Below are 22,259 nucleotides of genomic sequence, written 5' to 3'. Positions count from 1 at the left end.
TTTGCTCCTAATCTCCTCCTACTTCCTGTCTACATCCCGTCCATCCCGTGAAAAACGTACATAGAGGATATTGACTCGAAATCCATATGGAAAACAAGAAGAATGAAGCATAATGGAGAAAATAAAGCAGATACAAAAAAAATATTTGCAGTATAGCATATGTTTGTGAAATATTGACCAAAAAAGCTAATAAACTATAAAAAAAGTATAATTTTGAGTTATATTATTTTTTTAAGCCTACTTGAGGGTTACATATCTTTATATGATGGTATCCTAAGAAAAGTATATGTTAATTTTGAGTGACTGTAACCCCTCCCCCCTCCCCTTTGCCCTCCAAAAAAGTCAATGGAAAAGTAGGAAAAACGTTTTGGAAAATGTTTTAAATAATACTTAATTTATTTAAAAGTCTTTCCATGTTACGAATTAGAAGGTTTTAAGGAACATTTTTCTATAGACTATCAATGTCTAAAATCTAAATGATAACTCGAGAAACATGTTTACTCATGATTTTGATTTGAAACAACCCAGAGCATCGTATGGGATCAGAGAGATGTAGTGAATCTGGCTGCAATCATCCAAGCTGTTAGTGCTACAGGAAAGTTAAAGTGACTAAATTTATTAATTGTTAAATCAAGTTATTATTACTACGGTAATTTCATTCATTACTCTTGTAAATAAGTTTATTGTTGTACGGAAAAAAGATACCAGGGTGAAAATAGAAAATAAATTTTGACTGTTTTCACGTGCTTACACACATATTTTCTTCCTAGTCCTCTGAAGATGTGTGTAAGCACATGAAAGCGCTCAGGTTTCATTTTCTATTTTCACTGGTATTTTTTGTCATATTTGAAATCACATTTTATTTTTATTTGTTTCATTATTGTTGTGCATTGTTAGGCTTTCAAAATGTTGGAATCAAGTTCCTGGACCTATTAAATGTCTTCGTAATCCTTTGACTATTATTTTTCGTAGTCAATAGTTTACATAACCGAAAGTTCAATGCCCCCCCTTCTCACCCCCCTATATAAAAAAAAAAAAATGAGCAAATATAAACCTATTCTGTCCAAGAGTAATATTAAACTCTACTAAAATCTCTCAAAATTTGGGGTTGATTAAAAAAAACATACATTCCCAAGTGATTAATATTAATATTCTTTGAGAAAATTGAGGTTTGGATCAAGACTCAAATTAAATATTGGAGGGAAAGTGTAAACAGAAAGTGCTATATGAAAATCATTTGGCAGACATATGCCTCACTTACCCTGAGCTGAATCAGCTCCCCATTACGGGAATTGATTGCGAAGAAGGCGTCATTAGTGGCGTACCCATCAACGCCGTCTCCCTGTAGGCTATAAGCGAGCCCTTCTGTGTCAAGCTCATCCTCGTCCCGAGCCTCAACCTGTATGGGTGTTAAATCAGACACATGTGACGCCCTTGGGTACCGTTACTACCGAAACGATTCTCCTGCGCAGCAGCCTCTTTCCTTCGAGCGCGGGTCCGGCCGCATGATTATGGGACTCATCATCTACTGAGAGTGACGGACTGATCACGTCAAACTTCTCCTGCTTCCTGTGTTGGATTTGCCTCTATTCAACTGAAGATTCTCGTTGTGCAGGCGAAAAGCTTGAGCAAAAAAAGATACCCAGGTGTCTTATTTATCAAACTGTCGGTATTGTATACCACCGATAATATGATAATGTAAAGAAAAATAAAAAAGTAGTAAGAAACATGAAGGAAGAGAAGAGAAAAGGAAGTCAGCATTGTTAGGTATATTGCTAAAATATATGTAAACGATTTACTGGCCAACATTTCTACATACCAGATCTTTCCAAAGATTTACAGAAGTGCTTTTATGTCCCATGACATTTTCCAAAATTTACATTTGACTAAGATGTAAATGAGCTGTAAATGGATGCATAACCAATTTACAGTTATATACACTTAAATTCAGATGGATTAGGTATATCAGAGATATGATAACTAGATAAGGTGCAGATGAGGGGGATTTACATAGTAGAGATGTAACTGGCGAACAGTCAGTCCAAATGGCATGCATTAGTTTAGGTCTGGTGAAGAGCATTAGACATTATTCGGCAAGAGGCTTTTATCATCAGAGATATGTGCATTTTCTTAAGCAGTATACCTCCAAAGGAGCATACACACGCACACGCATTCGCGGGTGCGATTGTGCGTTCTCATGCACAAAGAAACACGCTGGCCACATCAGCACCAACCTTCGCGATAACCAGCGGTAAGTCGCGATCATCCTCCTCGATGACTGTGACCTGTGGGTTGGGTCGTAGGAAATAAGGAGAGTTGTCGTTGACATCAGCTACCAACACCTTCACCAATGTGTGGACCACTTCGCCACCTCCCTCGGCAGCCACCACCAGCCTGTGCTGTGGGGGAGAGAGTGAGTGTGGAGGTTAGTCTGTGGATGGAGTAGCCATTACTGCCTTTCAGAACCCCCAGTATTTTATTCTGCGGAAATTGTGCTGATGGCACTGCTATTATAACATTTATAAAATTTATATGCAACAATAATAATAATAATAATAATAATAATAATAATAATAATAATAATAATAATAATAATAATAATAATAATTTTTTATTAATATTATTGTTACTAGAATATAAATTAAGAAATAAATATGATGCCATACACTTGAGAGATATAAACAGTATATTTCAGAATAAATCAATAAAAATACATTGAAGCGGAGCAACGTTCACTTTCACGATATATATCACTTTGGTGAGACCTCTCTTGGTCTCCCCACCCATATATCACTTGCGCTCCAAAAACCGTTGAAAAAATTCCAACAGACAGTATGCTTTATATATATATATATATATATATATATATGTGTGTGTGTGTGTGTGTGTGTGTGTGTGTGTGTGTGTGTGTGTGTGTGTGTGTGTGTGTGTGTGTGTGTGTGTGTGTGTGTGTGTGTGTGTGTGTGTGTGTGTTTGTGTGTGTGTGTATATATATATAGATATATATATATATATATATATATATATATATATATATATATATATATATATATATATATATATATATATATATATATATATATATGTATGTATGTATGTATGTATATAATATACTAGTTTTAACCTCATAAATCTCTTGGAGATTTGAGGTTGGACTCCCAGATAAGCCAAAAGTGATGGATGATTTTCACTTGGGCCACATATGGTACTGCCTCACTGGCCAGCCAGGCATGGCTTCATAGGGTAAAATATTTTACCTGTCCTGTGAAAAATAAATATCAAAACTCTCCTCAGAAATGGGGGGAAAATGGTCGAGAAAGCTTTTCAGAAGCGGTGGGGGTCGTGCATCAGGCCTAAAAATAAAATATACGTAAATAAAAGAGGAGAAAAGAAAACTTAGATGAGTCTTAGGTCTACGTAGTGGCTCCGGGAGTTGTGATAAACAAAGGAAGGTGGCGATGTGGAGCTGGAACCACAACAATAACATTAAAACTCCTTAATTGATACTAGATATCAGGGGAATGCATTCAACTGGAACTCACAATTAAGCTCTTTTATTAACGTTTAACCACATTTATATACATATATATATAATCCAAAAGTAACCATAATATCTCTAGAGAGAAACACCCCAGATATATATATATATATATATATATATATATATATATATATATATATATATATATATATATATATATATATATTATATAGCCAGACTCGAGTCCTGGAAATGGGAAGTACAATGCTTGCACTCTAAAGGAGGGGTTTAGGGATATTAGCAGTTTGGAGGGATATGTTGTGTATCTTTATACATATATGCTTCTAAACTGTTGTGTTCTGAGCACCTCTGCAAAAACAGTGATTATGTGTGAGTGAGGTGAAAGTATTGAATGATGATGAAAGTATTTTCTTTTTGGGGATTTTCTTTCTTTTTTGGGTCACCCTGCTTCGGTGGGAGACGGCCAACTTGTTGAAAAAAAAATATATATATATATATATATATATATATATATATATATATATATATATATATATATATATATATATATATATATATATGCAATAAGATCACAGTAAACAGGTGATTTCAAAATATGCAAAACAACCACTCTGAAAGAATAGAGAAATTCCAAACGCTTTCGTGACTACTCACATTATCAAGGAACTATGTTCCTTGATAATGTGAGTAGTCACGAAAGCGTTTGGAATTTCTCTATTCTTTCAGAGTGGTTGTTTTGCATATATATATATATATATATATATATATATATATATATATATATATATATATATATATATATATATATATATATACATATATATATATATATATATATATATATATATATATATATATATATATATATATATATATATATATATATATATATATATATATATATATATATTCATAAAGATTTTTTTCCTAAGACATGTTCTATTTTTCCCGTAAAATTGTGGCGTCGACAGCAGTGACGCAGTCATTACAGAGAGTGATGTTGCTGTCAGTGATGACACCTCCCTCACACCTCGCTCACACCTCCCCTCAACTGTACCTCCCTCGCACCTTCTCCCTCACAAGTCACTTTCCTTATACGTCCCCTACCTAATACCTCCCCTTCCCTCACACCTCTGCTCACTTACTTCTTGCAACCGCTGGGAAGGATATATATATATATATATATATATATATATATATATATATATATATATATATATATATATATATATATATATATATATATTTATTTATTTATTTATTTATTTTAGAGACAAAGTTGAGAATTTATATGCGTATATACAAGGGCGTAAGTATATATGCACGTGTATATGAGAGTGCCAGGGCGTAAGTGATGGTGTTGTTGGATAAGAAGTAATGGTAGTGCGACAAATCCTTATTGTCTCTCCTTGTTTGACTGTGTCTCTCCTTGTTTGACTCTGTATTTCCTTGTTTGACTGTATTTCCTTGTTTGGGGTGCGTCTGGGGGTGTGGGAGGGAGGAAACTTGATTAGGAGGAAGAGGAGGGCAGGAATACGTAACGAATATCAAAGGGTAAGAGGCGTAAATAGTAAGGGATGGCAGAAAATAGGCAAGGAGAGTGTGTGGAAAGGAGATGACAGGTGGAAGTGGGGGTGAGAGGGAATAGGGAGAGAAAGAATGGGATGAAAGGGAATTGGGTGAGAGTTAATGGGAGAAGACGGTAATGCCGCAGGGGGTCACAGAGCGCCTGGCAGGCAAGTCAGCTTTGATCTGAGAGGACTGAAGAGGGTTAACTCCCCAGTTCCGCGGATCAAGAGTCCTCTCACTAGCCTCGAGGAATTGTTGAGAGGATAGCAATTAAACGTGTGAATATCTCAAGGTACGGATGACTCGCCTGTTTTTAAAGCGATTCACCTGTTTTCAGGATGACTCACTTGTTATGAAAGGTGACTCACCTGTTTTAAGGTGACTCACCTGTCTTCCGATTAAGGTGAGGCAGCCTAGGGCAACAAATGCACTCTGAAGTTCGTGTTTGGATCAATTAAAGTGATGTGTTTGCAGGTTTGAAATCCATACAGAATCCTCTTAGTTCTCAGGGGAAAGAGGATTGTGCTTTTGAAATGTCAAGTCTAGGAAGGAAATCTGTGTGCTGGGTAGGAAATGTGTCCGTGTGTGTGTGTGTGTGTGTGTGTGTGTGTGTGTGTGTGTGTGTGTGTATGTGTGTGTGTGTGTGTGTGTGTGTGTGTGTGTGTGTGTGTGTGTGTGTGTGCGCGCGCGCGTGTGTGTGAGAGAGAGGGGGGTATATGTATATGTCTGTTGTGGCATGCAAAGAGTATGTAACCTTTATTCAGCGCATGTACACACCCTCATTAAAAGGCTACCTCCCCAACCAGCGAACCGGGTGCTAAGGGTCGGACGATGGGGCCCCATCGTCAGATCAGTACCTAGGTTCAGCCAATGAGAAGGTGGGTCTGGCAATTGTGGAGGTGGCGTGGTCACCATTCACGTTTCCACCCTTGTCATTTCCATTCTAGAGGTGGTTGAACACGGTTGTCCATTCTGTCCCCAGGCTGTGTCTTTGCCTCTTGATTTACCGTGTTGTACACATACATTTCCAACTGTATATAGTGTACACATTTGTAAATACTTATAATTGCACTTAGTAAAGGTAAATATAATTTAAAGTAATTTAGTTGCATTTGTTCTGCTCCTTGATCCCCTTTACTCCCAGGATAACAGACGTTTTTGTGTGTCTGTTTCTGTACTCACGTAAGAATGATCATAATATTAATAATAATAACAGTAATGTTATTAATAGCAATAATAATCATAATAATACTACTAATAATAACTATTATTATTAGTAGTAGTAGTAATAGTAGTAGTAGTAGTAGTAGAGATTTCTCTCTCTCTCAATTACCACATAAATTCCCGCTGTTCAGTTTAATATATTTGTTGATGCTTATGGCGGGCTATAACAATCCAAATTGGAAAAGTGTTTGCAAAGTTTTTTTTTTTTCTCTCTCTGTCTCCACAATGAAGTTAGGTTCAGCTGAAATACTTTTTTTTTAACTGTACCAGAGGAGAATTCGAGGCTAGAATCGAAAAAATTGAGGTCAGTCGAGTTACACGCTTCAGGATTTTTTCCAAAGTATATGTGGATTTCTGTAGTGAAATGAGGTGGAGAGAGAGAGAGAGAGAGAGAGAGAGAGATAACGAGGAGAAAAACACACAAGCTTTATCCCCAAATATCACGCATCCCAGCGCTATTCCGCTAATTCCCAATCACTTCTCATAACACAGAAGTAACATTAAGAGCCGAGACGACCTGTCTACAGTGTAAATATTGCATGAACAACTGCATAGCATCGCTCGATTACCAGGCAAATGTTGTCAATAATTACCTCACGTCTGCTTCGATTATGTCACTCCAACAAAAGTTGTTTGAATTGACGTCCTGTTTTTTTGTCACACAGTGTATTAGCTCACTTCGCTAGGATACGTATAGACTCCCTGTATGTGTATGTGTCTCAGTGTATATACACTGAGAGTTGACTTTACGGGATCTTTTCTAGAGTAAAGTGTTTTTGACTGGTAGTGAACAGGTTACATGAACCATTAGTGACCCTCGTGTAGCCAATAGGACTGAAACAACATTAACCAAACATCGAATTCATTTCGTGTCCTTTAGGTCTGTGGGTGCACACGTGTGTGTGTGTGTGTGTGTGTGTGTGTGTGTGTGTGTGTGTGTGTGTGTGTGTGTACTCACCTACATGTGGTTGCAAGGGTTGAATCATAGCTCCTGTACGCCTATGTGTTTACAGGCGTGTTCTTGTGTGTGTGTGTTTTACGTGCGTACTCTTGTGTGTACTTAGCCTACGTGTGTTACTGTGTGGAAGTACATGGATGTTTCCCGTTGCACTCTGGAGTACATAGCAGTATAAGGGACAGGTAGAGAAGACTGCAAGTCTACGTAAAACAGAGGACTTGACAAACCTCCTTCGTGAGCGAAACGTTGCTTCAATGAATATACTAACTCTACGTGTGTCCGTTTATCTAGTTTTGCATCGTCTCTCACATTATATATGATCATAGTCTACCATATTTCTTATCGTCTGTTTCATTTCTCTTCGTCTGTTTAATCTCGTATCCTCCGCCTTTTTCCACATTGTTTGTAACTTTGCCATCTGCCGCTCAGTCTTTGATTGACCAGGCTGTTGGTAATCGACCTTATTCATTAGACAACATGTCCTTACATCCCAGCACGCTTTTCTAATCTGCAAAATTACTCTTCCTTCACGGGAATATTCAGGCCACCCTTCCCTTCCCTCCTGTATCTAACTTCCCTTCCTGGGCTTTGATATCAGCTGAGGTAAGAACAGCCTCTTAGCATGTAAATTGAAGGGTGTACATTAAGTTCTCTATGAAGCTTCTCTAAAAGGAGTGAGATTATTTTTTCGGGTGAATACGATTGAAAAGGTACTCTCAAAATTGAGTATAGCGTGGAAAGACCCCCATTGTACGCTCTATTCAATATTTGAGAAGCATTTATGAAAAAAATCGTACTATACAGAGGAATTTTTTCATGAATTTTGAATTTAATCATAAATAAGACACGTGAAAAAAACACTGATGCGTATGTTTTTATTCTAAACTGTGGAGGAGGTGCGGGGTATTATCCAGAGGGCTGAGGAATGGTTGCTGAAGTTGTTCAGACATTTAGAGAGAATGTAACAAAACAGAATGACATGGGGAACATATAAATCTGTAGTGGAAGGAAGGAGGAATAGGGGTCGGCGTAGGAATGGTTGGAGAGAGGGGGTAAAGGAGGTTTGGTGTGCGAGGGGCTTGGACTTCCAACAAGCATGCGTGAGCATGTTAGATAGGAGCGAATGGAGAGAAATGGTTTTTATGACTTGACGTGTGTTGGAGTGTGAGCAAAATAACATTTATGAAGGGATTCAAGGAAACCGACAAGCCGAACCTGAGTCCTGGAGGTAGGAAGTACAGTGTCTGCACTCTCAGGAAGGGGTCTTGATGTTGCAGTTTTTTCAACTGTAGTGTAAGCGCGCCTATAGTAAGACAATGATGGAGTGAATGATGATGAAAGTGTTTCTTCTTTTTCGGGCCACCCTGCCTTGGTGTGAAAAGGCGGATGTGTTAATAATTATATATATATATATATATATATATATATATATATATATATATATATATATATATATATATATATATATATATATATATATATATATATATATATATATATATATATATATATATATATATATATATATATATATATATATATATATATATTGGAGAAACGTCTCGACTCCCGCGAAATACGTGTGAGTGAACACATTCACAGTAGGAGAAGCGACATCCTGGATAACACTGGCATGCAGCATCCTGAACCAAACTCGCAGTACATCGCAGGAACACCACTGACCACCTCAAAGGATGGAAGGGTGACCATATGTTATAACAGAACCAGATATACGGAGGTGCAAGTGCATCGATGCAGCCCTTATTACTACTACTACTACTACTACTACTACTACTACTACTACTACTACTACTACTACTACTACTACTACTACTACTACTACTACTACTACTACTGCTATCACTACCACTACTACTACTACTACTACTACTGGCTTGACGAAACCCCTAGTGGGCGAAGCGTGTCTTTAATACCTCATTAAGTTGCATATGTGTTCATTTACGCAACTATTGTCGTATATTACCACCAATAATTGCACAGTATCATTCAAGGTCTATGTATAATTCAAGCTCAATGTGTAATGTATGATTATTTGGTTTTCATTAATGGAGAGAGAAAAAAAAATACCAGTTGTAGAATAATTTTCCTGGCTGATGGTTTTCACTTCAATGGAGTTGGTAACGTGAGTCTCAGTCGAATTTTGCAGGAAAAGATTAAGAAACTTGATACGTACAGAGAGAGAGAGAGAGAGAGAGAGAGAGAGAGAGAGAGAGAGAGAGAGAGAGAGAGAGAGAGAGAGAGAGAGAGAGAGAGAGAGAGAGAGAGAGAGTTGGAAGCATGCATTGACCTCCCAGAGCCTGACTCAATCCACGCTCACAACCCACCATAAGCAACAACATGGCCCACCAAAAACTCACGTCAGGCCATACCACACCCCAACGGGAGAGGCGTGCAGATATTCTGCCATTATCTTGCCCAGTATTTTGGGCATCGCACGCCGTTGAGAGGGGATTTAGGCGAGGCTCTCGAAAATGGGACGTACTCAGTACACGCATTCAGAACACGCACACAGTACACAGAACTCGAACTCTGAACACGTTCTTACCACATACACAGTACACAAGACACTCAGAACAAACACAATACACGCACTCAGAACAAACACACGGTACACAGCACACGCACTCAGAACACGCACGCAGAATATGTAATGTGCCAAAATTACGCACACACGCGGAAATCAGAAGCAAATTCTCATGCAGGAGATAATAGTCGACCCATAAACACGGTATGAACGGCACGGGATTAGCATACCTACACGACAGGAGCACACGTGCACACACACGCGCACGTACACACACGTACACATACACACCGACCACTGGCTTGTTAGAACGGCTGGTCATTCTCGTTTACATACAGCATGTCGAGAATAAACAATAAAAAAGTCAGACTTAAAGAGAATAGAGACAAAGGGAGCAGGGAAAGAAGGGAATTGAGTGAAGAGCAAGTGTTTATCTGGAGAGAGTTCCGGGGGTCAACGCCCCCGCGGCCCGGTCTGTGACCAGGCCTCCTTAGGTCATTGTCCCAGGATGCGACCCACACCAGTCGACTAACACCCAGGCACCCCATTTTACTGATGGGGAACATAGACAACAGGTGGAAAGAAACACGTCCAATGTTTCTACTCTGGCTGGGAATCGAACCCAGGCCCTCACCGTGTGAAGCGAGAGCGTTAACCACCAGGCCACCAGTGGGAGTAGAGTAGAGAGGCAGGGATGTATACGTCAGTGTTGGCTAAGTAACATGACAGTGACCGAGGTATTGTGCAGTGACGGGGGGATTAAAATGACAGTGACAACAGGAATAAATACATAACAAGGAGAGTGGTATTAATATACGAGGAGGGTGGTATTATTATATGAGGAGGGTGGTATTAATATATAAGGAGAGTGGTATTAATATATTAGGGGGGTGGTATTAATATATTAGAAGGGTGGTATTAATATATTAGGGGGTGGTATTAATATATTAGAAGGGTGGTATTAATATATTAGGGGGGTGGTATTAATATATTAGGGGGGTGGTATTAATATATTAGAAGGGTGGTATTAATATATTAGGAGGGTGGTATTAATATATTAGAAGGGTGGTATTAATATATTAGGAGGGTGGTATTAATATATTAGAAGGGTGGTATTAATATATTAGGAGGGTGGTATTAATATATTAGGATGGTGGTATTAATGTATAAGGAGGGTGGTATTAATATATTAGGATGGTGGTATTAATATATAATGACGAGAGGGGGGGGATTATTAATACTGCAGTAAATGTTCAACAAAAACACAACACCTTCAGATTAAAAATCTGTGATACATAAATTGAAAAACTGTTTTTCGAGCTCTGCTCAGGAATTTAATATCAGTTTCCCGGCTGAAGTTCTTGGCGTGTGAGGGAGATGTCGATATTTGCAGACAAATTATGTTTGCTGTATTACAGCCTATAATCCCACGGAGGAGGAGGAGGAGGAGGAGGACGAAGAGGAGGGGGAGGAGGGGGAGGAGGAGGAAGAGGAGGGGGAAGAGGAGGAGGAGGAGGAGGAGGAGGAGGAGGGTTCAACTGCAGGTAAAACCCTTCTTTTGTTTTTCTGCATTCGTTCAAGCTTTAAATTCCTGTGGAGGTCATGCACCACAAGGGGTGGTACAGGCTCGACACTCCGTATGCTCTCTTTCTCTTTGCCTTCTAGCCACGAGGCCATAGAAATTTAGAGTCAACAGTAATGGCAGTGCTAGAGAAGCGCTTTTGTTTCAAGAAGCTGGATCAACCCCCTCCTCTTCCTTGGATCAAATCAGATTATCTCACCTTCCTCAGGTACCGAATGCACACTATGTGTTTAGCGTTTCCCCGTGAATATAATAATAATAACAATAATAATAATAATAATAATAATAATAATAATAATAATAAAATCTGAACTCAGTTACCACAGTATTCAATTACCGGTGAATTACTAAGATCTTTTAATCCAGTACTGAAGGGATTCAGAACCTGCATTTCATGATCTGATTATCGTAGGGTCGTAATCCCATTAGCAGACAAAAGTTCGATCCGCGGGGAATCAAATCCCATAAACCGGTAGCTTTACATCGCTTTAATGTTATTACGGAGTCTGGCTGGTAGCAGCGGTGGGTCTGAACACCTTTGTAAGACATTGTTGTGGCTGTGAGGGAGGAGGAAAGAGTTCCAGCCTGCCTATAGGAAATTACTACGTCTCCCTCTGTATAAATATATATATATATATATATATATATATATATATATATATATATATATATATATATATATATATATATATATATAATGTGTATGTATATATATAAACAATATTTTGAATCCTCTATGCGAGAAAATAAATAGTATCTGGCCATAAAGCTGTCAGCTTGAGCTGACCCCTGCTAAAGCTTCATCAAGCTTTTGAGGGCAAGTCTGAAGCCCCAACCACCAGAGGGACGCTGTTGTATTACTAAAAAGCAATTAAGAACTTCAAGGAAAGAGCCTTTGACGGGACGTTGTGAGCAGAGACTCTGGAAGAGACGAGAGGCAGGAGCAGCTTGTCCTGTAAATTTATTCTGCAGAAACCTGCTTATTGGGCAGGCAGGAAGAGTTTTATCCTTCGTGGTGGAACCCTTGAGGGGGGGGGGAGGGAAACAAGTGGTTCGTTACCTCACTTTCTCTGTGGGAGTTGAATGATCTCTGTGAGTTTAGTGATTCTCCGGGATAATTATGACAATATAAATAATAAAAATATGCGTTAGGAAGAGGTGTGTGGAGGGTAATGGGAGTTTGTAGGTAGGGGATTAAGGGTAGCAGGTGGGTGGAGGTGGTGTTGCAGGTGGGGATGGTATTGCAGGTGGGGATGGTGTTGCAGGTGGGGATGGTGTTGCAGGTGGGGATGGTGTTGCAGGTGGGGATGGTGTTGCAGGTGGGGATGGTGTTGAAGGTGGGTGGGAGAGGGGTCAAAGAGCGAGACGTTGCTGGCCTGGTACCGTGATAGCTACCACATTACTAAGCGAATCACCTGAGTCCATTGCTGAGCTCCTCACGATCCTCGCTGTTTCTCGCCCTGACAGCCGGATTAAGTGGATCCCAGTGCACTGTCTACTCGGACTAAAGTGTGTACATTCTCTTGGCCCTGGACTGAGGTATTACTGAAATGAGGTATTATTGGTCCAGAAGATCGAAAAGTCTAGTCTGTGCCCAGAACTGGCACAAAGACGTGTTGTTTCCTGGGCTATGTCAGAGTCCTGATGTTGCCTGGGTGATGTCGTAGTTCTGTTGTTGCCTTGGCTATGTCAGAGTCCTGATGTTGCCTGGGTGATGTCGTAGTTCTGTTGTTGCTTTGGCTATGTCAGAGTCCTGATGTTGCCTGGGTGATGTCGTAGTTCTGTTGTTGCCTTGGCTATGTCAGAGTCCTGATGTTGCCTGGGCGGTGTCGAAGTCCTGTTGTTGCCTGTTCCTTGTCAGGATTCCGGGAAATGCATATACAGAGGCGAGGCTGAGGTGAATGTTGTTCATACTAGCTGCCTGTGTACTAGACGTCTGTTCCACAGTAGCGTCATGGACTCCATATGTAGATTTATTCCTGGAAAGCGGCTGGTCTGGTGGGACCTACAGACAGCAGCAAGTCTTCCTGACTTTCTCCTGTTCGATAGAACGTGTGTGTCTTACCGTCATTCAGAAATAAGCGTCGCCTGTTATCTGCAGGCTGGTGGTCGGGCAAATGTAAGTCACACATAGCCATCTGTTTGCAAGTCTGTCGTGTCTTTTTCTGAATTATTTGTGGGGCGCAGCTTGCTGTGAAGCAAATTTTTAAATCCCTTGTCCTTTTATTTTCAACTTTTAGCTGAAGTTGTTGCTTTTATAATTACAGAGGTGACTGTAGGGACTTCGGGGATATTTTAGAAGATTGTTTTAAGGGTGAAAATGTAATATTTTCTTTTTATTTTAGCTTGGTGTTTTTATATGTGTTTTGTGTTTGTTCTTGCGAGTTGTTTCCTTTTAATTTTGTTGCAGTTGTTTATGTTTGATGTTCTTATGTATGAATCTTTGCATTTTATTAGTGATAAAGCTGTGTGACCTCACAAGTCAAACTGTGTGACCTCACAAGTCAAGCTGTGTGACCTCACAAGTCAAGCTGGATGAACAGATACAGCATGCGTAAGGAGCCTTAACGCGCCCCATATTGAAGCCGGATCTTTGGGTTGTGAGCCCAACCCCCTTAAGCTCCACCTGCCCCTAACCCAACTAAATGAACCAATAACGAAGCAATTATATTCCACAGCAACCAAAAATGAGCTCCGTCCCCCCCCCCATCATCCCGAGCTCTACGATATCCCTCGTCCTCCAAGCTTAATTAAACGAAGGGAAATACAGTCAGCTCACCCATGAAGCTCCTTTATATAGCCCAATTTTTACGTAAATGGGGCTGAAAGAGTACACTCAAAATTTAACAGCAAATGCTGTGAAGCCTTTCCGAACATTATTATTATTATTATTATTATAATCAAGGGGGAAGCGCTATACCCGGAGGATAGCCTTTCCGAACAATGTTCAGTTCCGGAAGAACTTTTTTAATCTCGCTTACATACTGTACAGATGAGCTTCAGGTACTTCAAGAAAAGATAAAATATTTCAAGAAAATACAGATACATCAAGAAAATACAAAATTTTTCAAGAAAATGCAGATATTTTAAGAAAATACAAAATATTTCAAGAAAATTCAGATATTTCAAGCAAATACAAAATATTTCAAGAAAATACAAATACTTCAAGAAAATACTATTTGAAGAAAACAAAAATATCTCAAGAAAACACAAAATACTTCAAGACAACACGAAATATTTCAAGACGAAAATTACTTAACACAAAGTATTATAAGGAAGTTTTTAATTTAGACTCTATTGTCTCCCTTCATTCTCCTCTCTATCTTTTGTGCCACTAAAACTAGTCTCCCTAGTTTCTGCTACCTCTACTACTACTATTACTACTACTACTGCTATTATTATTACTACTACTGCTTCTGCTTCCGCCCTTACCACTTCTTCTTCTTCCTCTCGTGATCCCGTCAGTGTCTCCTTCGCTTATATACTTGCTCCCTCTCCATATTTGTAAAGGGGTGGACCGGTAAGCCAGCGGAAAGCTTCGGTCAGATGACCAGAAGCTCCAGCTGCGGGTCATCATACGACTAAGACCCACGTCAGGAAACACTTATTTTGTTCCTGACAAACCTCGAAACGTTGTCATAAGCTTCTCTCTACTATATGCGGGTTATTTGTGTGTACCTCGAGATGGTTATGGGGGTCAACGCCCCCGCTGGTCGTACGCAACCCGACGTATGAACCACAGCCCGGCTGAACAGGTACTGACTTTTATTTTAGGATATTTTGTTGTTGATTTGGGGGGGGGGATTTAAAAAAAGGAAGAGTAGAGTGGGGGTATACTGGTTGGAGGGATAAAGGGATGAATGGAGGGATAGAGGGATGAATGGAGGGATACTGGGATGAATTTTTAAGATAACCGCACACAGTACAGACAGGAAAAGGACTAAGTGTCTTGTGCAACATCTATCTCAATTTGAAGACGTTTCGCCAGGCTGGTGGTTTGATGGACGAAGGAACTGATAAATGAATGAGTGTATGGAGACAAGGGTCACATAGATGGATTGGAAAGTCGCACTGACGGTCAACTGGTCATAGATTCAGTTGAAATGTGAAATGTGGATCTGGCGCTGATGTGCAGGATTTCCTGGAAGTCGTGACCCCACGGCTTTCAACGTGACCCACCACTGCTTTCAAAGTGACCCCCACTGCTTTCAGCTTAAGCCCCACTACTTTCAACATAACCCCACTGCTTTCAACGCGACCCATACTGCTTTTAACGTGACGCCACTACATTCAACGTGACCCCACTACATTCAACGTGACCCCACTACTGTCAACGTGACCCCACTACTGTCAACGTGACCCCACTACATTCAACGTGACCCCACTACTGTCAACGTGACCCCACTACTGTCAACGTGACCCCACTACTGTCAACGTGACCTTCCTCTCTACGCTGATCCATCCCACAGATTCTTCCACCTCTCTCAAGAGTGTTTATGTACTGTGTACAGAGGAAGAGAACCTGGTCTTCGAAGCTGATTACCTCTTGTATCCCCGGCGCTAACCCCATGAATGTACTACTACTACTTCGACTACCACTACTACTACTACTACTACTACTACTACTACTACAAATAATAATAATAATAATAATAATAATAATAATAATAATAATAATAATAATAATAATAATAATAATAATAAAAACAACAACAATAATAATAAAAATAGTTAAGATAATAATAATAATAATAATAATAATAATAATAATAATAATAATAATAATAATAATAATAATAATAATAATAATAATAATAATAATAATAATAATAATAATAACAACAACAATGCATATCTTCATTAATAATCCCCTGTGTTAGTGGAAAAAACTTCACTCACAGTTTGAACACTGTCTGTCAGCTCGTGTTTGTGGTCGTCCACTACACAGCAGTTTAACCCTCCGCGAGAAATAGACAAAATTCTACGAAATTCGATATACGACGGAAAGGGAAGTTGAACTGGGTCTGAATACCCAAATTCGTTACCGTAAAAAAACAAAAAAAGTGAAAGGAATAGGGAGATATGACTTTTTGATATCGTCTCTCTTAAAAAAAAATCAGGAATATTGGAGAATTTAATTAAAAAAGGTAATGGATTTTTTATTCATTAGTAATCATAATTAGTGTAACATTTGCTTAATATCAAATTTCTCCCTCACCCACCATCATATTAAATGTTAATTAACCACTGGGTTAAATTGTGGTTAATCCCACCACTACCCCCTTTCAAAGTGGGTGTCTTGATGAGGGCGAAGGAGTTTTCAAAGTGGGTGTCTGGATGAGGGCGAAGGAGCTTTCAAAGTGGGTGTCTGGATGAGGGCGAAGGAGCTTTCAAAGTGGGTGTCTGGATGAGGGCGAAGGAGCTTTCAAAGTGGGTGTCTGGATGAGGGCGAAGGAGCTTTCAAAGTGGGTGTCTGGATGAGGGCGAAGGAGCTTTCAAAGTGGGTGTCTGGATGAGGGCGAAGGAGCTTTCATCTAAGGAACCGGAGATAACTTCCTCTTTCCTTTTCTTAGGTCGAATCGGATTATGGATTCATAACCTCTACGATTTTAATGGGAAGACGTGTTGACAACACACAACTACCTGGTCTAACAACTTGGAGTCTACATGACTCAAGAAATCGTAATGACACGATTGCAAATAAACCATACCCCCGGCCGGGATTGAACCCGCGGTCATAGAGTCTCAAAACTCCAGCTAACGTGGCTAACGCGACGGGCTGGAGTTTTGAGACTCTATGACCGCGGGTTCAATCCCGGCCGGGGGTATGGTTTAACCTGGAGTCTACCTGAAGTCTTCTTGAAGTCTACCTGGAGTCTTCTTGGAGTCTACCTGGAGTCTTCTTGGAGTCTACCTGGAGTCTTCTTGGAGTCTACCTGGAGTCTACTTGGAGTCTACCTGGAGTCTTCTTGGAGTCTACCTGGAGTCTTCTTGGAGTCTACCTGGAGTCTTCTTGGACTCTATCTGGAGTTTACCTGGAGTCTACCTGGAGTTTACCTGGACTCTACCTGGAGTCTTCTTGGAGTCTACCTGGAGTCTACCTGGAGTCTTCTTGGACTCTATCTGGAGTTTACCTGGAGTCTACCTGGGGTTTACCTGAAGTCTACCTGGAGTCTGCCTGGAGTCTACCTTAAGTCTTCCTGGACTCTATTTGGAGTTTACCTGGAGTCTACCTGGAGTTTACCTGGAGTCTACCTGGAGTTTACCTGGAGTCTACCTGGAGTTTACCTGGAGTCTACCTGGAGTCTTCTTGGACTCTATCTGGAGTTTACCTGGAGTCTACATGCAGTTTACCTGGAGTCTACCTGCAGTTTACCTGGAGTCTACCTGGAGTCTTCTTGGAGTCTATCCAGAACAGGTCTCCCAGTACCTGGCCTGATCAACCAGGCTGGTCTAGCCATCAGCTACAGTTTGCTCGTAAGAGAATCATGATTCACTAAAACTCAAGAACGTAATTCCCTTCCACAACAGTATAGCCACAACCTAGCTCCCACATAAAACAGTGTAACCACACACTGCAGGCGCTCCCACAACGTAACTCCCACGTAAAACAGTGTAACCACACACTGCTAGTGCTCCCACCTAAGACAGAGTAGCCTCATTCTCCTGGTGTAAACAATCTTGATAAAATAATCGCCTCTAAGCTGAGACGGTGTGAAAAAAATATCTTACCTTATGATGAATCTCATAGTCCAAGGTAGCGGCCAGTGTGATGACCCCGGTGCTCTGGTTGATGGTGAACAAGCCATCCTTGTTACCTCCTGTGATGGTGTACCGTACGTCCTCACCTGAAGCAGAGAGAGGCGGAGGGTGAGAGTCAGGGAGAGAGAGAGAGAGAGAGAGAGAGAGAGAGAGAGAGAGAGAGAGAGAGAGAGAGAGAGAGAGAGAGAGTTATAATAATAACAATGTTAATAATAACCTTCATTTCAACAAGTACATGTACAAGTCTGGCTGACATCAATGACGTACTACTATATAGAAAGCCGCTTGTTATATCCCCAGGATGCAACCCACATCAGTCAACTAACACCCAGGAACCTATTGTAATGCTAGGTGAACAGGGACACCAGGTGTCTTAAGGAAACACTTACTAATGTGTCCATCCGCACTGGGAATCGAACCACGGACTTCAGTGTGGGATCTGTGTGCGCTACCAACCCAGCAACGGGACAGTTGGATTATAAAGCATCAATAATCGATAACATATGGAGAAACAATTTTTTTTTGTGTATTACACATATATACTTGAATCTTCAAAATTATGTTTCTCACCAGGAATTACTGTATTGTACTAGGAGTAATAACCCAGGCTAAGCCGAGAAAGCCACTCAATATAACCCATTTTGAGTTAAGGCCCTTAGATCCTCTCCCTGGATGAGACGCACAACACTCAACTGATTCTTGGATGTCTAGTTACTGCAAGGTAAACATGGGCAGGGTTTAACCAGGTACTTTTGCTTGTGAGACAAACGCTCGTCAGGTGAGCTACGAGGAACCTGCCGAGAACTTAGAAATTTTTTAAAATAAACTGTAACCTTAACTAAGGAAAATATAAATCAGCCATAAGATAAAACTTAGTATTTGGATATATATATATATATATATATATATATATATATATATATATATATATATATATATATATATATATATATATATATATATATATATATATATATATCTATATCTCTATATATATATATATATATATATATATATATATATACGGTATGTATATTTGTAAGTGGAATTTCCCAATCCAGTTTATCTTACCCTTAAAGAAAACAGGACTGCGACAAAATGTATTGTGAATTTATAACACAGATTTATAAATGTCGTAGATAAATCTTGAACAGGAGAGAAATTGCATGCAAGACTCCTCCTTCCCCCGTCCTGGGTGACTGAAGGAGGAGGAGGAGCAGGAGGGAAGGGATTAACCCAGGGGGGCTTGAACACAACTCCCCTGGGTGTCTGAAGAAGGGGGAGAGGGAGGGATTAACCCATTTACTTGACGGAGAGAGTTACTGAGGGCTTAGATCTGAACGCTAATTCGTTCTCGCTATTTTCAATTCTTTTCCCCTGCTCCTCCTCCTCCTCCTGTCAACACTAGACTAGTTATTACTTAAGAATATAAACTGTTTTCTTTCGTGACTTAGAGGAGTTAAGAGGACGTAAAGAGTGTCGAGTCGCACTTGTATAGATTTGAATGTCACTGTTAGAGGCTGACGTAGTTTTAGTGACTGGTGTAGAGTCGAATACTTCCTGAAGTGAAATTCTCGACTGCTGTAGAAACAGTGAGTGGCACAGCACGCAGACAGTGACGAACATGACACTGACTCATGACACATGATACTGTGTCAGTTTGGGTCGACGTGTTCAACTGTACTCCAGTGTCAAACGTGGCATTGTGTTCTCACTTTCTGGTGTGTGTGTGTGTGTGTATCAGAGAGAGAGAGAGAGAGAGAGAGAGAGAGAGAGAGAGAGAGAGAGAGAGAGAGAGAGAGAGAGAGAGAGAGAGAGAGAGAGAGAGAAAGAAAGAGAGAGAGAGAGAGAGAGAGAGAGAGAGAGAGAGAGAGAGAGAGAGAGAGAGAGAGAGAGAGAGAGAGAGAGAGAGAGAGAGAGAGAGAGAGAGACAGGCAGACAGAGACAGAGACAGACAGGCAGACAGACAGACAGACAAAGAAAGACAAACAGACTTAGAGAAAACGAAATCGTCTATATAAAAGGCATAAATTCCCTCTCAGTAACATCATTACTTTACCTTTGTTTAGAAAATGTAAAAAAAAAAAAAAGCGAAAATTAAACCAACAAATGTAAATTAATTCACACAGTTAACTGGTAATAGGTAATTACGAAAAAAATAATTAAACAATAGACACAATTCTCAAAAACAAAACAAAACAAGGTACAACTACACCCAGCTTAATTTAATATAAAAGATTTTCTCGAGATATTCTTAAAAAAAAAAAAAAGTTGTAGCGATCGAGGGGAAATTTTGTAAGTTGAGAGAACTTTTGTTTGCTTTATGCACTTGTAGTTTGGTTATAAAGTTGGGAAAGTAGGATTTTGGTGGCGGTGCTGGGAGGCAACATAACGGCAGACAGGTGGGTATAACGGGATGGCAGAGTGAAACAAGTTGGCAGACAGGTGGGTATAACGGGATGGCAGAGTGAAACAGGTTGGCAGACAGGTGGGTATAACGGGATGGCAGAGTGAAACAGGTTGGCAGACAGGTGGGTATAACGGGATGGCAGAGTGAAACAGGTTGGCAGACAGGTGGGTATAACGGGATGGCAGAGTGAAACAAGTTGGCAGACAGGTGGGTATAACGGGATGGCAGAGTGAAACAAGTTGGCAGACAGGTGGGTATAACGGGATGGCAGAGTGAAACAGGTTGGCAGACAGGTGGGTATAACGGGATGGCAGAGTGAAACAGGCTGGCAGACAGGTGGGTATAACGGGATGGCAGAGTGAAACAGGCTGGCAGACAGGTGGGTATAACGGGATGGCAGAGTGAAACAGACTGGCAGACAGGTGGGTATAACGGGATGGCAGAGTGAAACAGGCTGGCAGACAGGTGGGTATAACGGGATGGCAGAGTGAAACAGGCTGGCAGACAGGGAACTATGAGAATATATATATATATATATATATATATATATATATATATATATATATATATATATATATATATATATATATATATATATATATATATATATATATATATATATATATATATATATATATATATATATATATATATATATATATATATATATATATATATATATATATATATATATATATATATATATATATATATATATATATATATATATATATATATATATATATATATATATATGGTGTTGCTCTTCGCCTAGCCGCCCCCATCCTCACCGAACATAGGTGTATTTGCGGCAGGGCGACAGCTGATCAATTCGGACTACATGGTCTTGTGTGTCACACAGCAGAAGGGAAGTATGCCAGACATGAGGAGGTCAATGACATCATAAAGAGAAGCCTCGCCACAGCCCGTTGCCCAGCTCAACGGGAACCCCAAGTACAGAGGTCTGACGGAAGTCTAAAGCGTCCTGATGGAGCCACTATGCTACCCGGAAGGATGGAAAGCAGATTGCCTGGGACTACACCTGTGCTGCCACATTGGCAGACACCTACTTGCCATACTCCGTAGTGGAAGGGGGTGGAGCTGCCAGCCACAGGGAGACCCAGAAGATCCGAAAATATGAAGACCTTCCCCCTTGTTATAACTTCATTCCAATAGGGTCGGAGACCCTTGGAGCATGGGGAAAGTGTGCTCTAAAGTTCCTCAAAGAGCTGGGTGAAAAGCTTATCATAGAAACCAAGGACCACAGGGCGACCAGCTTTCTCTTTCAGAGACTCAGTGTTGCGATCCAGAGAGGAAATGCCTGCAGCATTCTGGGCACGCGGCCCACTGCAGGGGAGCTGGACGAAGTATTCGAGATGTAGCTCTGAGTTACCTATGTTGTTTTGCTTTCTGTTGTATTTTTGTGAATGTTTGGCCAATGTATTTTTGTCTTTAAATAAAACATACTTGAAATATAGGGGGTGGTAGATATATATATATATATATATATATATATATATATATATATATATATATATATATATATATATATATATATATATATATATATATATATCAGTAGCAGAGATAAAATGTTTAAAAAATGTCAAAATAATTTCCACAGAATAAAAAATTTGAAAACTAATAAAGATAAAAATGGACATAGTCCCGTTTTTATTAAGTAATTGAAAATAAGTTTGGATACTT

At 39.9% G+C, this 22,259-nt stretch overlaps 1 protein-coding gene across 1 annotated transcript in view; it reads right to left on the bottom strand.

The window, feature by feature from the left end:
- The window catches only part of LOC128693151 (putative neural-cadherin 2), a 360,314-nt gene that overhangs the window by 153,538 nt on the left and 184,517 nt on the right, over window positions 1-22,259 (bottom strand). Inside the window, exons 3-5 of the mRNA XM_053782623.2 lie at window positions 18,113-18,228; window positions 2,235-2,399; window positions 1,262-1,399 (exon numbers count right to left, since the gene is read on the bottom strand). Coding sequence (XP_053638598.2) covers window positions 1,262-1,399; window positions 2,235-2,399; window positions 18,113-18,228 — 419 coding nt within the window. The remainder of the gene's footprint in view (window positions 1-1,261; window positions 1,400-2,234; window positions 2,400-18,112; window positions 18,229-22,259) is intronic.

Source organism: Cherax quadricarinatus, chromosome 28 (assembly GCF_038502225.1).
Source record: "Cherax quadricarinatus isolate ZL_2023a chromosome 28, ASM3850222v1, whole genome shotgun sequence".
In the NCBI taxonomy this organism is placed as follows: domain Eukaryota; kingdom Metazoa; phylum Arthropoda; class Malacostraca; order Decapoda; family Parastacidae; genus Cherax; species Cherax quadricarinatus.
The sequence above is the reverse complement of the archived record's forward strand: the minus strand, read 5'-3'. Positions and strand labels throughout refer to the sequence as shown.